This window comes from Thalassophryne amazonica, chromosome 15 (genome assembly GCF_902500255.1).
Source record: "Thalassophryne amazonica chromosome 15, fThaAma1.1, whole genome shotgun sequence".
Classification (NCBI taxonomy): domain Eukaryota; kingdom Metazoa; phylum Chordata; class Actinopteri; order Batrachoidiformes; family Batrachoididae; genus Thalassophryne; species Thalassophryne amazonica.
Genome location: NC_047117.1, coordinates 70,974,607 through 70,990,886, shown reverse-complemented (window position 1 = coordinate 70,990,886; position 16,280 = coordinate 70,974,607). Strand labels below are relative to the sequence as shown.

The 16,280-nt window shown below is 40.4% G+C and overlaps 1 protein-coding gene across 1 annotated transcript in view; it reads right to left on the bottom strand.

Annotated features, from left to right (window-relative positions):
- Positions 1-7,388: 7,388 nt before the first annotated feature.
- wfs1a (Wolfram syndrome 1a (wolframin)) overlaps positions 7,389-16,280 on the bottom strand; it is a 28,154-nt gene continuing 19,262 nt past the window's right edge. The window contains 4 exon segments of the mRNA XM_034189115.1: positions 7,389-8,283; positions 8,285-8,966; positions 9,213-9,376; positions 11,902-12,180. Of these exon segments, the coding sequence (XP_034045006.1) occupies positions 7,804-8,283; positions 8,285-8,966; positions 9,213-9,376; positions 11,902-12,180 (1,605 nt within the window). The 3' untranslated portion in view covers positions 7,389-7,803.

Below are 16,280 nucleotides of genomic sequence, written 5' to 3'. Positions count from 1 at the left end.
ATATACATAATATAATAATACATACATAATGTATGTATGGATGTGTGTGTGTGTGTATATATATATATATACCTGTGGCTGTGTGTGTTTATTATGACAAATGTGGCAAAATGTGGTAGCAACCACAGTAAAGTGTGTCAGATACAGCAGCCAAGTCTACATGTTCTACTCAGCTATGGTTGTGACTCTGTAGCTGGATGTCAGATTGTCTACAGTTAGCCAATTTTCTTTTTAAGGTATCTAAGTGTCAGTGCTATCCAGGGTAATATACCTAGTGGTGGTAAAATACTTTAATTTGATTTATTCAAACAATATCAAGCAGAAAATTTACTTGACAGGTTTTAAAAGTGCAATAAATAGCAAGTAATAAAATACTCACTCATGAGTAAATGACTGAGTAATAAAATAACAATAAGGTGGCAACACTGCCAGCGCCAGTCATGTGACGTTCTAAAGAAGAAACGTAATATTGTGAGGAATTGCCCTTGGGGAGTTCCTTGTGGAAGTGTGGTGAAAAAATCTCCTCTGAAAAGGAACCAACATTTTATGTGAGCGTTTGTATATGCTCACACTAACTGCCCCAGCCTCCCCCTTTGACAAAATCTTGAGGCCACCCCTGACATAATGTACGAAGTAAGGTGATGTCGTATTGAATTGTATGACATATTCCACATTTGATTGTCAACAGTGAAGTGCTTTGTTTTTAAGTGACCTTGGCTCTGATGGGGTTATTGTAAGTGAACTGGGTGTGTAGTTAGGTGGAAATCAATGGAGATGTGCAACGTGTTTTTTTTTAACACCTTTGCACTTGCTTAAAATGTAAAAGATTGATAAAAGTTCACAGTGTACCCCAAACCCTGAAAAAAGTAGAAATGTACTGTCTGCTCTCTAGTCATGTTTAATCAATTTTGGTTTTAAACTCAGTCTTCACAGATGTTTGTGCTGTGGTCTGTGGGCCAGATTCTCTTCTGCTTCAGCTCTTGTCTTTACTGTCTGCCAGTGTTGAATGAAAACAGTCTCACTTATTACTTTAACAAAGCGTACAATACAGCCAAGTCCAAATCACTGGATTATGGCAACAATTCACAAAAAAAATACGGTGGTTTAAATAGCAACGGGGCACCTTAAGTGTCATAGACTGTGGTAATAATTCAATATCTCTGTCAATGGGGAGCAGTAGTTTAGAGTAAGACAGGTGTTAACCACAAGGGGCGGCGTTCATGAACCAAGCAGCAGCATGTGTCTATCATATAAAAAAGACAAATCTGGAAAAAAAAAAACATTAAGTGAGATGAATGAAAGGAATGTACATTAATAAATAATCAGAAATGACAAACTGTTGTGTTAGATCCTTTTGTGTGTCTGTGGAACTTAATTCTGAAGGAAAGCAAAGCGATCACAGCGGAACCCTGATTTACCCCCACGGTTTGAAAAACAGGACAACTGCCAACTCAATTCTTGCGTCAGCTTTACATTCACTTATATCCCTTTACTGCAGGCTGACAAGCAACATGTTTACTGAAGCTCAGATAAATTAATAAACCTCAAAAATGGCAGCAGCTATCATGCTAGCTAGGCACATCTTCTTTTCTAATTTTAAATAATCTGCCCACCAAAGTAGGCACGGTCTCAAAAAGTGATCACTGTATCTTGCGGTAAGATGTAAAAGAATACCGTATCATATAAATCTAATCTTAACACATAATTATTAATTTATTATTGATTACCACCAGCATTAGCTAGCTGGCTAGATTAGCCCAGTCACGGCCATAGAGATGAATAAAGACGAGAGGGGATGTCAACATTCAGTGAAGCAGCCATTTTGAGAGAGGGATTGCTTGAGATTTGTTAATTTAAAAAACAAACACCACCACCACCACCAACAACAACAAAAGCATGCTCTATGTATTCACCACAAAAGTAGTACAAATGTTTGGGGGGAATCCTGCCTGTGAGTGTTGCTATTTATTATGTGGATCCTTTTATGTGTTAATAGAACAGAATTTTCTGGCAAAAATATTTTTAATGAGGATAACAGCAGTTTGCACTAGGTTAACCCTGGTATCAGTTCTGTCAATCACAGTGCGTCTGTGACAGAAGAGAATTCTGCTGTCATGGATAAGGGTTAATGCTGATGTAGAGTAATCCAGAAAGTATTCACAGTGCTTCACTTATTCTGCATTTTGTTGTTACAATCTTATTTCAAAAGGGATGAAATTCATTTTTTTACTCAAAATTCTACACACATACCCCATAATGACACTGTGAAAAAGTTTTAATGGGTTTTTGCAAATTTATTAAGAAAAAAACCCCCAAACAAACAACTAGAAATCACATGTACAACCCCTGGCAAAAATTATGGAATCACCGGCCTCAGAGGATGTTAATTCAGTTGTTTAATTTTGTAGAAAAAAAGCAGATCACAGACATGACACAAAACTAAAGTCATTTCAAATGGCAACTTTCTGGCTTTAAGAAACACTATAAGAAATCAAGAAAAAAGATTGTGGCAGTCAGTAACGGTTACTTTTTTAGACCAAGCAGAGGAAAAAAGTATGGAATCACTCAGTTCTGAGGAAAAAATTATGGAATCACCCTGTAAATTTTCATCCCCCAAATTAACACCTGCATCAAATCAGATCTGCTCATTGACATTGACTCTATGCCATGACATTGACCCTATGTGTCTTTTTGCAAGGAATGTTTTTGCAGTTTTTGCTCTATGGCAAGATGCATTATCATCTTGAAAAATGATTTCATCATCCCCAAACATCCTTTCAATTGTCCAAAATATCAACATAAACTTGTGCATTTATTGATGATGTAATGACAGCCATCACCCCAGTGCCTTTACCTGACATGCAGCCCCATATCATCAATGACTGTGGAAATTTACATGTTCTCTTCAGGCAGTCATCTTTATAAATCTCATTGGAAAGGCACCAAACAAAAGTTCCAGCATCATCACCTTGTCCAATGCAGATTCGAGATTCATCACTGAATATGACTTTCATCCAGTCATCCACAGTCCACAATTGCTTTTCCTTAGCCCATTGTAACCTTGTTTTTTTCTGTTTAGGTGTTAATGATGCCTTTCGTTTAGCTTTTCTGTATGTAAATCCCATTTCCTTTAGGCGGTTTCTTACAGTTCGGTCACAGACGTTGACTCCAGTTTCCTCCCATTCGTTCCTCATTTGTTTTGTTGTACATTTTTTGATTTTTGAGACATATTGCTTTAAGTTTTCTGTCTTGACGCTTTGATGTCTTCCTTGGTCTACCAGTATGTTTGCTTTTAACAACCTTCCCATGTTGTTTGTATTTGGTCCAGAGTTTAGACACAGCTGACTGAACAACCAACATCTTTTGCAACATTGCGTGATGATTTACCCTCTTTTAAGAGTTTGATAATCCTCTCCTTTGTTTCAATTGACATCTCTCGTGTTGGAGCCATGATTCATGTCAGTCCACTTGGTGCAACAGCTCTCCAAGGTGTGTTCACTCCTTTTTAGATGCAGACTAATGAGCAGATCTGATATGATCCATGTGGAACAACTCCCATGATCATTGCACGCCAAATAAAACGTGGACTCAAACAGCTGAGACGCTCAGTGCGTTTAAACGCACACTGACAATTTCAGATTACTGCATGTTTGTTTCATAGAATTATTTGCACTAAACATAACCTGCTTCACGTGAGTGTGGAATATTTTGTATCATTGAGGTGGAACAAGAATTATTTTTTTTAAATCCCAGGGTCCCTGTGAACTCTGCACACTCTATATTCACATTTCAGACTAGACAGAAAATAATTCCTGCCATATTCCATTCAGTCTGCACTGCCTCATAGTTGGATTCACTTTGACTGATTTGCAGTTTCAAGTTTCAAAGGGATGTGATGCCGCTACCCCTGTGTGTTTTGTCAAATATTTAATGTGCAAAAGATATACACTGCTGAAACATCTGAGAAACAGATCCGTTTATTTCAAAGTAAAGCATTTTTAAAAATTTTACATGGCACACAGATCGTCTCTCCAAAATGTTTTCAGAGGATCTTTCTCAAGACCATCTCAAGACATTAATTTCACAGAAAAGTAGTGTCATAGTGACTTCAAGTGCAGTAATCTATGTTTCTAGATTTTAAAAAGACACTTAAATTCACAGTATACAGTGAATGCCTTTCACATATACAAATCTTTGCACTTTATCAGTTTGTTTCATGCAGTTTTGTCAAGCTGTGCACCTCAACATAATTTAATTCATATATTCATATACAGCACTTTCAGTCATAAAAAAAAATCTCACAGTACTCTACATAATAAAACATCACAAACACAACAATAAATAGATAAAAATGTAACGTCCAGAAGAACAAATAAAAACTTTCAAACAAAACATACATTCAAATCTACAAATGTAGAGATAAAACCATAAACTCATTTAAGGCAACAGAAAAATCATGTTTTAAGAATAGCCTGAAAAGATTCTAATGAAGTGGACCTTCTAAAAGACAGGAAATCTGTTTCATGAAGTAGGAGCATAATAAGCAAAGGCTCTAAAGCCAAGCAGCTTGTTCTTTACCATAAGGATACAAAGCCAGCCCACCACCTGAGACTGGAGGGCCTGAGAAGGCACATAAGGCTCAGTGAGTTCCCTAAGATAGGGAGGTGCACAACCATTTAGAGCACAAGTCAGCAAGACAATCATAAAAAAAATCTGCCATTACATTCAGAGGAAGCCACTGTGGGGAGGGCAAACAGAATCAATGTGATCCAGTCTTGTGGTTTTAGTCAAAACTCTATCAGGCATATTCCTCCTACTTCCAAAGACATGCAGATTAGATGAATTGGATACTGTAAATTTACCTCTAGGTGTGAATGAATTTGTATGTTGATACTGACGAGGACAAAAATTATTCATCCCCCTATGAATTTTTTTCCCCCAACATTTTCCCAGGTGCTTTTTTTTTTTTTTTTTTTTTTACAGAGCAAGAGATATTCAGCACGGCATTTTTCTAAACATCTTAGTTTTTTGGATGCTTACATTATTTTACTTTGCACACAGAAACAAAATTATTTTATGAAAAACCAAAAGGTCCATAACTTTGTAATGTGTAAAGCTTGTAAAATCAAGTGAAAACGGAGTGTTATTTTAAAAAGTACACACAGTATAAAAACTTCAGTAAGGGTTTGTTTGAGCTATCACTTGAAAAAGCATCAAGCCAAAAACAAAAGAAAACAGTTAAACTTGAGAAAAAGAAATGTTGATGCTCCCAAAACAGGAGAAAGTTATCACAGCATTTGTAAGTGTCAAGAACTGGAGTGAGATGTATCATCAAGAGATTCAAAGAGAGCCACACAATACAAAACAAGACTGGCAGAGGTAGGAGGTGAAAGATTTCAAAGATTCTAGAAAGAAAACAATTGAAAGATGTGTCTAAAGACCCCAGAACATCTGCCAAGACACTAGTGGAATGACTTAGCCAAGTCAGGAAATGTAGTCTTAAAGAAAACAATCACTAGAGCCTTGGACAGGAATGGACCGTGAGGATGCAGACCAAAAAAAAACGTCACTTCTGCAGAAGAGACACCTTCAAGCCAGACTGAGGTATACTAAAGACAACCTGGAGAAAGATTGTGCATACTGCAAGCATGTCCTTGGATGAGATGAGTCAAAAGTAGAGCTCTCTGGCTGTAGAGACATTCCAAAGAACACCGTCCCCACAGCGAAACACAGCAGTGGGAGTATTATGCTGTGGGGATGCTTCATTAGATCTGTAACTGAAAATCTCAAGGTGGAAGGAATCATGAAGACAGAACGATATGTGATTTTTGAAAGGAACATCAAGCAGCCAGCAGCAAAACTGAGTCTGGGTCATCGCTTTTTCTTCCAGTACAACAATGACCCAAAACATACGTCACTCCTGGTGAAGAACTACCTCCAGAAGACCAAAGTGAACGTTACTGACTGGCCTGCACAAAAGCCTGACTTGAATCCAATTGACAAATCTGCAGGGTGAACTGAAGACCAAGGTCCATGACAGAAGACCATCAAATCTGGAGGCTCTTGAGATGTTGAAAACTATAACAAATGACAGCAGGCTGTTATCCAGCAAAAAGGATACACAACTGACTAGTATCATGGGGGGGGGGGGGGGGGGGGGTAATAGTAGTAGTAGTAGTAGTAGTAAGTGGTAGTTTTTGGTTTTTGTGAAAATAATTGTTTGTCTGCAAAGAAAAGTAATGCAAGCATCCAAAATAAAAGTAGGATGTTTAGAAATTCTGTGTTGAAAATTCCTTCTTTTATTTAAAAAAAAGAAGAAAAAAAAAAACACTTAGGAAAATTTTGAAGAAAACTTTAAATTTCATGGGGGGGTAATATTTTTTCTTGTCTGTATGTCTGGGCCCTGTGGGCTGTCCAGGGTGTACCCTGCTTCTCACCCAGTGACCGATGGGGTAGGCTCCAGCCTCCTCCACGTTGGCCCTTAATTGGTACAAAGGGGTAAAGAAAAAGAATAAATGTATGAATATTGTGGCTAATATTATTGCCTCTCAGTGAGAAGCACCCAGGGTCACTTCTGACTTGGTAATTTCTGTGTGGAGTTTGCATTTTCTCCCCATATTTGCGTGGATTCCCTCTGGGTACTCCAGTTTCCTCCCACTTCCAAAGACATGCTTGTTATTTGGATTAAACATAATTGAATGTAATATAAAGTGTGTTTTGCCACAGTCATTTACAGAATGGCTGTAAATGAATAGGCAACATGCACAAATTGGAACAGGTATATGCAAACATTGTACATGCAAATCTTTATCAATCTCCAGCCATCCATCCAGCCGTTTTCTAACCCTATGTTCAATTTGGAGTCACCAGTTCACCTCAACTGCCCACCTTTGGAAATGGGAGGAAGACAAAGCACCTGGAAGGAACCCACGCAAACATGGGAAGAACATGCAAACAGAAAGGATCAGGTTGGAAGCAAATTTGGGACCTTGCTGTGACACAACAGTGCTAACCGCTAAGCCATAGTACTTCCGTACTTAATTACATGTACTGTAATTGTAAACACACATCTTAAGAGTCAGCACAACCAAAATGTGCATCAATTGCTGAATCTTATGAGCAACCAACTGATCAGATCCATGTTATGCCCCGTTTATACCGGACTGAGATCTACATAAGACCTACAAGATCATGACATTTTGTCAACTCTCACAAGTCTTGGCTGGTCTCTGTTGAGCTCTGTTATTTGCATTTACGCCAAGCTTGCATTGCGACTGAATTGCGCAAGTGTAAAATATATGAACATCTACAATCATTGATGCAACTCTATGCAAAGCCAATTGAAAATCTATTACAACCCACAGGATCATGTTGAGAGTGAGTTGAGACATGTGAGAGTTTATCAACTGATTGTGAGACCCATGTATCTGTTAACTGGTCGCACAGCTTGTGCGAGTGTTTTCAACAGGTCAATACACTCTCACACCTGTTGGAGACCGATGGAGACCAAGAGAGATCTTTTTTCTGACCATGGAGACCCCACTGTGACCAGCTTGCAACCCCGGTGGGAGTCAGTGAGAGTGACGGTGAGCAGAGGCTGTTTTTCGATTGTAACTCAGTCATCGACTCGGTATAAACGGGGTGTTAGATCACATTAAGGTGCATTGGTATCATGATCGTTATATCATGTCACAAGACAAAGACTGTGGCTTCCCGAGGAGATCATTATTTCTGTAGTTTTAAAACATCTATAAATTTTCTCCAGAAGTGTGCACACTGTCCATTAAGACTCTACCATTCCTCTCAGACACTGATTTTTGCCGACAAAAATGGAGAAAAGAAAAAATCGAATGCAAACTTGAGGGCTTTCAGAGTCGTAAGTCTCCAGGTTCTTTCTATTTTGACCTGTCTGCCTCCAGCCAACGGTGAGGAAACACAGTCCAGACAGTGGATAGCCTTCAGCTCAAAGGCCGGCAGTCTGGCTCCAAGACGGCCTTCTAACTTGGTGCTGAACTCCACCATATTCCCAGGGTCCAGATTAAGCAGAACCTGTCTGAATTCGTGACTAGCCATAAGTATTATATCTTTTGCAGGGTCCTCTGCCTCCATAATGCCATCCTGGATCATCCCGACTGTCACCTCAAAGCGATAGCTATCAAAGCGCTTGACATGGCAAAGGTGTTTGGCAAGAGTCTTAATCTGACACAGCTCTTCCTCATACTGTATTTGAGGCAGTGTGGGCACAGTGGCTGGTGTCGTTAGATTTGAAACAGTCATGTTTTTTTGGTTCACATTTGGGATATGTCTCTCCATACAAGCAGCGCAGCCAGTCACCTATGAACACCGGCAGCATGTTGATTACCGACTGCGCCCCGTTCTCCGTCTCAGCAACACGAACATGCTTAAAGCGCCCAGTCCAGGTGATTCTGTGTCCTTGAAGATGGCTACAGAAGATCTGAGTTTGAGCCATACCTTTAGTTTGCCATGCCAGGGGTCCACACACCTGGCTGTACTGCCTCCAAGTCAGGGTGGAGTTGTAAACTTTTTGTCCCTCTGAATGGTACACATATACAGAAAACAAAATGATCACCATGGAGATACAGAGTAAGATGAGCTTGACTGGACCACGGTGCGTTATTGAACGGAAAACATCCAGAATAGACATGCTGAAGCGCGTCCAGAGCCGCAGAGTGACGGGAATAGCGCACACGACCAGTGTCACGATCACTTTGGTCAGTTCTAGTTCGAGGAACCACTTGAAGAGCTGGATGAGGAGCATGGCAGCAAGGCCGAAGGCAAGAGCAGGTAGGGCGAAGAGAAAGAGAAAGTATGCCACGCAGGTGCGGATTAGACCTACAGCAGATGAGTTCTGCAGGAGAACCACTGAGAACTCACACCACATGAAACACACCAAATAGGGGACAAGGAAGCAGTAAGTCCCCTGGAAACCACGCATTCTGGACATGCTGAGGGTGGAGAAAGGAAGGAATGGGGAAAAATAAACAAAGTCAACTCAGTTACTGAATTTTCCATAATATAATTCACCCTGGAGTAGAAGTAACAGTACCTTCAAATTAGTAAAAAATAAAACAAAACCAAAAATGCGATGCACACTAAGAAAATACAGTATTTCTTGTGAATTCTAAAAACCACCAATACAGCTGTTGGACTTCTCATTCATCAATGTGCATGTCCAAGACACCCCTGCTCACCTGAAGAAAAGATAGAACAGGTAAACATACAGCAGGCATGGCAAGCTGAGCTTCAGCACCACCGACTGCCCTAGTGGCAATGTGGCAAAGGTGTATCCCAGCAAACGAAGTACTGTCATATTCTCTGGCAGGAATTTGGTCAGGCTGCACAAAGAAGATGCCACCTGGATCAACAAAGAAAGACCGTTCAAAGATGTGACTCACATTCGTTCTTCAGTTTCTTTCGCAACTTTTCCCCACGTTGTACTACAACTAAACTGATATGTGGTATATTGTGCCCTATGATGAAGTGGTAGTTTTGTTGTTTAATCACTTGCTCAAGCACTTTCATACTTTAATCATATTTGGGTATTTAACTTATCAGGCCTTGGTTTTGTGAGTAATCCACTCTACTGTTGTCAGACATATTACACAACCCCAAATTGGGACATTATTGGAAATTTGAGATGGGTGCACTCAAAAAAAAAAAAAAAAAAAAAAAAAAAAAAAAACTAAAACAAAAATCAAAATAAACAAACAAACAAAAAACACCATGGGTGTTGTTTTTTTATGTTACATGAACCTAAGTCTAACATATAGCTTCTAAGATATAAAAATCAAGTTATATGGGTGAATACATTGAAATCATGTAGTTTTAACATAACACGCAACAACTTACAATCTAACTTGCTCAGTGAACATAATAAAATTATGGAAAGTATTTCCACCCAAGTAAAATGCATTAACATAGCCAGAAACAATTTTGCTGAGTGACCGAAATATAAATTTGTTGGGTCAACATGATGAATTTGCGTTACCGTTACTTATTTACCATGGTTCAGGCCAACTAGATTTGTAAGGGTAAATGTAACAAAAACAAACAGTTAGTTCCCTTGGCTGATTGCTTGTTTCTGCTCGGGGTCACCACAGCAAATCCAAGGTGGAACTGAATAAATTGTGCTGATCCAACACGGCAAAGTTAAGTTGACATGTAACTATACCATTTTAAAAGTAGTTGTAACTACCCTAATAAATCAAGTAACTCATAATCACATCAAACAAGTTGAATGGCCCAAGGACATTACACCAGTGTGTTACATTTACCCTTAGAGGGCAGGGGTGGCGGCCAAGTGGTTAGTGCACTTCATTTCAGTATGGAAGGTTCCTTGTTCAAGCCACACCTCTGCCACATTTCTCCAAGCAATGTGGAGTTGCATCAGGAAGGGCATCTGTTGTGAAACCTCTGCCAATTCAATATGCAAATCCAAATCAGATTTCCTGTGATGACCCCAAGCGCAAACAAGGGAGCAGCCAAAAGGATCTACGTTTTATTTTTGTTACATTTTCCCTTACAAATCTAGTTTGCCTAAACCATGGTAATTGGTCAACAGTAATGCAAATTCATCATGCTGACCAAATAAATTTACATCTAAGTCTACATTTACCTTTACAAATCAAATTTCCCTGAACCATGGTCATTAGGTAACAGTAATGCAAATACATCATGTTGACCCAACAAATTTACACTTAGTTCACTCAGCAAAATTGTTTCTGGCTAAGTTAATGCATTTTACTTGGGTGAAAATACCTTACATAATTTTATTATGTCCACTGAGCAAGTTACGTTTTTGAGTGTGGGGGTAGGTGGGGGGCAGCATGAAAAGGATGGCAGCATTAATGCAGAAAAATATATTGAGATTTTATAACAACATATACTGCACTCAAAAATGACTCTTTGGATGAACTCAATTCAATTATGTGCAGGATTTCCATCTAATAAATACATTTAGCGCCAACTCAAACAAAACAGATCCATGCAAGTTAATGTAATTTAATTTAGTTGGGACTACATATATTTATTAGGTGGAATCCAATCCAATGAGTCAGTTTTTTTTTAATGTATCACTCAAACAAATGACTCATTGGATGAACTCAATTCAATTATGGGCAGGCTTTCCATCTAATAAATATATGAAGCCTCAACTAAATTAAATTAAATTATCTTGCATGGATGCACTTTATACAAGTATGAGTTGGGGCTACATATATTTACTACATGGAAATCCTGCTTATAATTGAATTGCGTTCATCCAATGTATCGGTTTTTTTTTAGTGTATGCTGCCTTCAAAATGAGGGACGTCCATGCATTTTTCCAACAAGACAATACAAAACCACATTTCAAAGGTCTGAATGCTGTAGAAGATTGTAAGGTTACTGGATTGGCCTGCCTGCCTGCCGCAATGACCAGACCCCAAGAGAGTGTGTAAAGGATTCTGAAATGGATCCTTAATGCCAAAACATCTTTTAAGTGTTGTGAGAAGGAATGACAAAGTGGTAAATGATTTAGCATCCCAAATTTACTTGGAATGAAATGCAGGAATGGATGAATATTAACAAATGACATGAAGTTGACACAGCTTTGATTTATACTCTCTGCAATCAAATAGGTCAAGGTAAATGAAAGAATCGTGGTTCTCTCTCATTTGTATTTTCAATATCATCGCTACATTTTCTGATTTGGGGTTATCACTATACATTTACATTTTTAAAACGTACAAATCAAAGTTTTAAAGCAGATATTTTGTGACAACATCTGCTGACAAGTACTAAATGAATGACGCCTGTTATCCACAACATGAATCCTGTCCTTGTAATCAGTCTGATCATCTCACACAATCACTGTGGTATTGAGTGTTTTGCATCTCTGACCTCGATGACCATTGCTCGCCTTGCGTACATGGCAGCGCTGGGGCTAAGGCTGTGGTAGCTTACAGCAGTGAAGAAAATGGCCACAGTGGAGAGCTCAGAACAGGGAATCCAACTCTTGTCAGCGACAGGGAAGGAGAAAATGACAAAGAAGACAGAGACAATGAAATAAAGGTATGGCTCCAAGTTGTTCCAGCCAAAATTGGTCTCTGCTTGCTCCACATCCAGCCCAGGTTCAAAACGGGTCAGTAGAGATGTTAGAGCTCTGAAGTTCTCCCACGTCTGCAAGAAGAAGAAGAAAAAAGATACACAGTAATGATATACTCCTAAAAAAAAGACAGACTTTTAAACATTTGTAATACTGAGGAAAAAAAAGAAGAATTTTATAAAATGATAATGAGATAGGAATAGTTAATATAGAGCTGCCTTCATTTTGACAAGGCTCGAGGATGCATGGCATATAATATGGGAGGGCACAAAATGCAGACTCCGGGACAAGGTGTTATCAGTAGAAAATAAGCTTTATCGTTTTCACAGGCAGGGGTAAGGTACACGGGAAGGCAGGCAGCAAAGCAGAGGTACAGATAAGTGCTAGGCAAAAACGTGGTCAAGAGACAGGCTGGGTTCAAAAACACGATGAGATACTGTATCAAAGGCAGAGGCAAAAACAAAGCAAGGTCCGGTACACAAAGCAAGGTCATAACACACTGAGGCAAAAACAATACAGAATCAGGAGGCTGGAAGGAACAAACTAAACACATGGCAAACGTGTACGTGAAGGAAATGCAATCAGTGACCAAAATCAATGACAAAGGAACAATCTAAACACATGGCTAAAGTCAAGAAGATAATAAACATAGCAAAGAACCTATAAATTACCGTCTGAACTGTAAAACAGAAACACACCACAAGACAACCATATAAGCTACGTGAAGAACACAAGAGGACTGAAACAACTAAAGACTACATTATAAGAATCAGGAGACAAACCAGAATGGCTAAGACAATGGAAACAACCTTAACTGGACAAAAACAATGAATGAATAAACAACCACGACTAAAATATGAAAACCAGAAAATCCAAAAATAAACAGAAAACCAAAACCAGAGACTACAGAATATAAAAGATGAACCCAGAATGAAACTAATAACTATGGAAAGGGGAAATAAGAGAACCAACCCCACCCCAGGGTCAGAACTTGACAGTACCCCCCCAAAATGGCTGATCCCGGAGGCCGACCGAACACCCCACAAAAACAAGGCAGACAGAGACACAAGGCCACCGACAATGGGTGGGCCGGTGTGGGTCGGCAGGCTGGCCCAATCCCACCGAAGGGCCACCTGAAAGGGTTCCCGATTCCAGAGGCCAAAAGGGCAAAAACAGAAAGCCTGCCCAGGGGGCGACAGTCCACAGTCAAAACCACAACCGGGGGTTTGACTAAGAGGTAGACCAACCCCAAGAGCATGAGGGTGACCATGAAAACCAAAGGTTCCCACCTTCTTGGGGTAACGGTGGGAGGGTCGACCGGAAGCCGCGGTAGGAATGGAGGAAGGCCTAAAGGGAGAAGCCAGAGTCAAAACCTGAGAAAAACCAGCCCCCTTACTGGGAACAAGTTGATGGGGACCAGCATAGCGGGCGGGACAAATTAAAGGAATAATGGACTGAAAAACCACGCGTGCCTGCGTCCAGAATGAAAACAAAGCGGGGAATCAAAAGAAACAAAAAAAAACAACCACCAAAAACCAAGTAACCCAAAACAACAACTGAGAGGAGGAGGGACTGGTGAAAAACAAAGGGGACCTGAACCCCAGAAAAATAAAATATACCATGTGAGAAATCCAACATAAGGACCTTGGCCGGAAGTAACCTAGGTTCAGTAAATCAACAAAAGAATTATGATGAGTGAAAACCAACAAAAGACCTGGTGGGTAAATCAACATAATAAATGGGCAAAAACAAAAAAGCCAACCAGAAAAACCGTAACCAGGGCAACAACTCGGAAACAGATTAATAACCGACCAATATGGGGATCCAACCTGAGAAGAGATGAGGCAAGAAAAACAAACACACCATAAAGGGGGGCAAATGAAAACAGACAAACTGCAGGAAAAGATGGTAAAAAGACCAAAAGACAAATTGTACTTGGAACTGGGGCCCAACCAATTCAGAAAACACAATAATACATCATGAAAATACTGAGACACCAGTGAACCAAAACAATTAAATGGGACCCAAACCATAGCAGGCAAATAATGAAAAAGAAAAACAAACTGGCAGAATGTACTTGAAGACTGACAAAAAATGCGTAACTTAAGCTAGGAACCGAAGAAGAATTTTACCCATATGTCATGATGGGAAATTACTGGTTTCCCTTTTGATTTTAACACATGTAAAAACCAGAAAAACATGAAAAACAGGGTGTACCAAACCAAAGAAAGGATTATAACTGATGTAACATGATGACTAGACAAAAAAGGAACCAAACATTGCTTAAAGCAGGGGTGGGCAACTTGTTCCAGAAAGGGCCAAGAGGGTGCAGGTTTTCTTTGCAGCCACTGACTCCACCAGGTAATTTCACTGATTCACTGTGATGACGTGTCGCTTCCTGAAGGCCCCGCTTGAACAGGGAAGTCAGCTTCTAGAGACGGAGGCGGAGTGGTTGCGGGGTGCCGTTGACTGGAACTGAGGTGCATGGACTTTCCGTGGAGCTGGTGTGGCCAGCACAGGTGCCGTGTAAGATCGCGGGACCGGCCCGCTGGGCTGATCAAGCTCGGCCCACTTCCGGGTTGAAGAGCACTGTGATGTCAACACAGCTGGCAGACTGGGCATGGTTAGAAAGCCCCTCTGTGGGGGTGTGATGGCGGCAGGAGAGAGTGTTATCACCCGAGGTGTTTGATGGCAGGCTTCAGTAAGTTCAGCTTCAAAGAGATAGTCCATCGGATCCTCGATGAATGGAGGGAGCTGACCTTGCTCGAACAGGGTTTTAATGTTAACTAATTCTGGAAATGTCCGGACCAAATTGGGTTCAGTCAGCAGTATCTCATCAAGAGCAGAAAAATACATTGCTTGCGCTGCTGCCCTGGATCGCCAAAAAAACTCAAAAAACAAGTCTTGGATTTTAAACAAAATGTTAGCAGTGTCTTGAAGCCTCATTCCCCTCTGCTTCTGATGAGGTTTCAACATCCTCATCACAATCATCATCATCAATATCTTCCCAATCAGATTCACTGTCAGTAGGTGGCAGAGTGGATGGCAGGTGCGCCTCAGGGTGTCTCACCCAGTCAGGGAGTCTCTGCTCAGAAAATAAGTAACTCTGGGAAGACTTTAAACAGCCACGAGTTTGCCTCCAAAACTTCCCAAGCCTGGTCAAGATAATCAAACTTCTCCTTAGGGGAGAAACAGTTACAAAAGCACACACAAAAAAAATGTTATGTCTGCAAAAATCTCCTTAATGGTGCCGAGATCTGGACTCTGTTGAGGAGAGTTCAGAGTTGGGCTGGGGTCCGCTGTGCCCAAGTTCTGGCCAGTTCGTACTGACAAGGCTCGAGGATGCATGGCACAGAATATGGGAGGGCAGAAAATGCAGACTCAAGGACAAAGTGTTATCAGTAGAAAATAAGCTTTATCATTTTCACAGCCAGGGGTACAGAACACGGGAAGGCAGGCAGCGAAGCAGAGGTACAGATAAGTGCTAGGCCAAAACATGGTCAAGAGACAGGCTGGGTTCAAAAACACGGTGAGATATTGTATCAAAGGCAGAGGCAAAAACAAGGTCGTAACACACTGAGGCAAAAACAATACAGAATCAGGAGGCTGGAACGTGGATACATGGAGCACGACGAACTGGCAGAGGAGTGGAGAGGAGTGGAGAAAGTGAAGGTCTTAAATACACAGGTGAGGTAATTAGGTTAACAAGGTGCATGTGTGGATGAAAGTTCCAGAAGGGAGGTGTGGTTGGATGAATCCAAGAGGAGCGAAAAGATGCAAGAGAGTGAGGGAGTGATTCAGGGGGACTGTGACAAAGATGAAACAGACAAGAGCAAGAGAGTAAGTGAACCTAAGGAGAAAACAGAGACAAAGATGAAACAAGCACGTGCAAGAGTGTAAGTGAACACATGGGGGGAACAAAGAAGAAACAGACAGGTGCAAGAGTGTACGTGAAGGAAATGCAATCGGTGACCAAAATCATTGACAATAAAGGAACAAACTAAACACATGGCTAAAGTCAAGAAGATAATAAGCATAGCAAAGAACCTATAAATTACCGTCTGAACTGTAAAACAGAAAACAAAACACAAGACAACCATATAAGCTACGTGAAGAACACAAGAGGACTGAAACAACTAAAGACTACATTACAAGAATCATGAGACAAACCAGA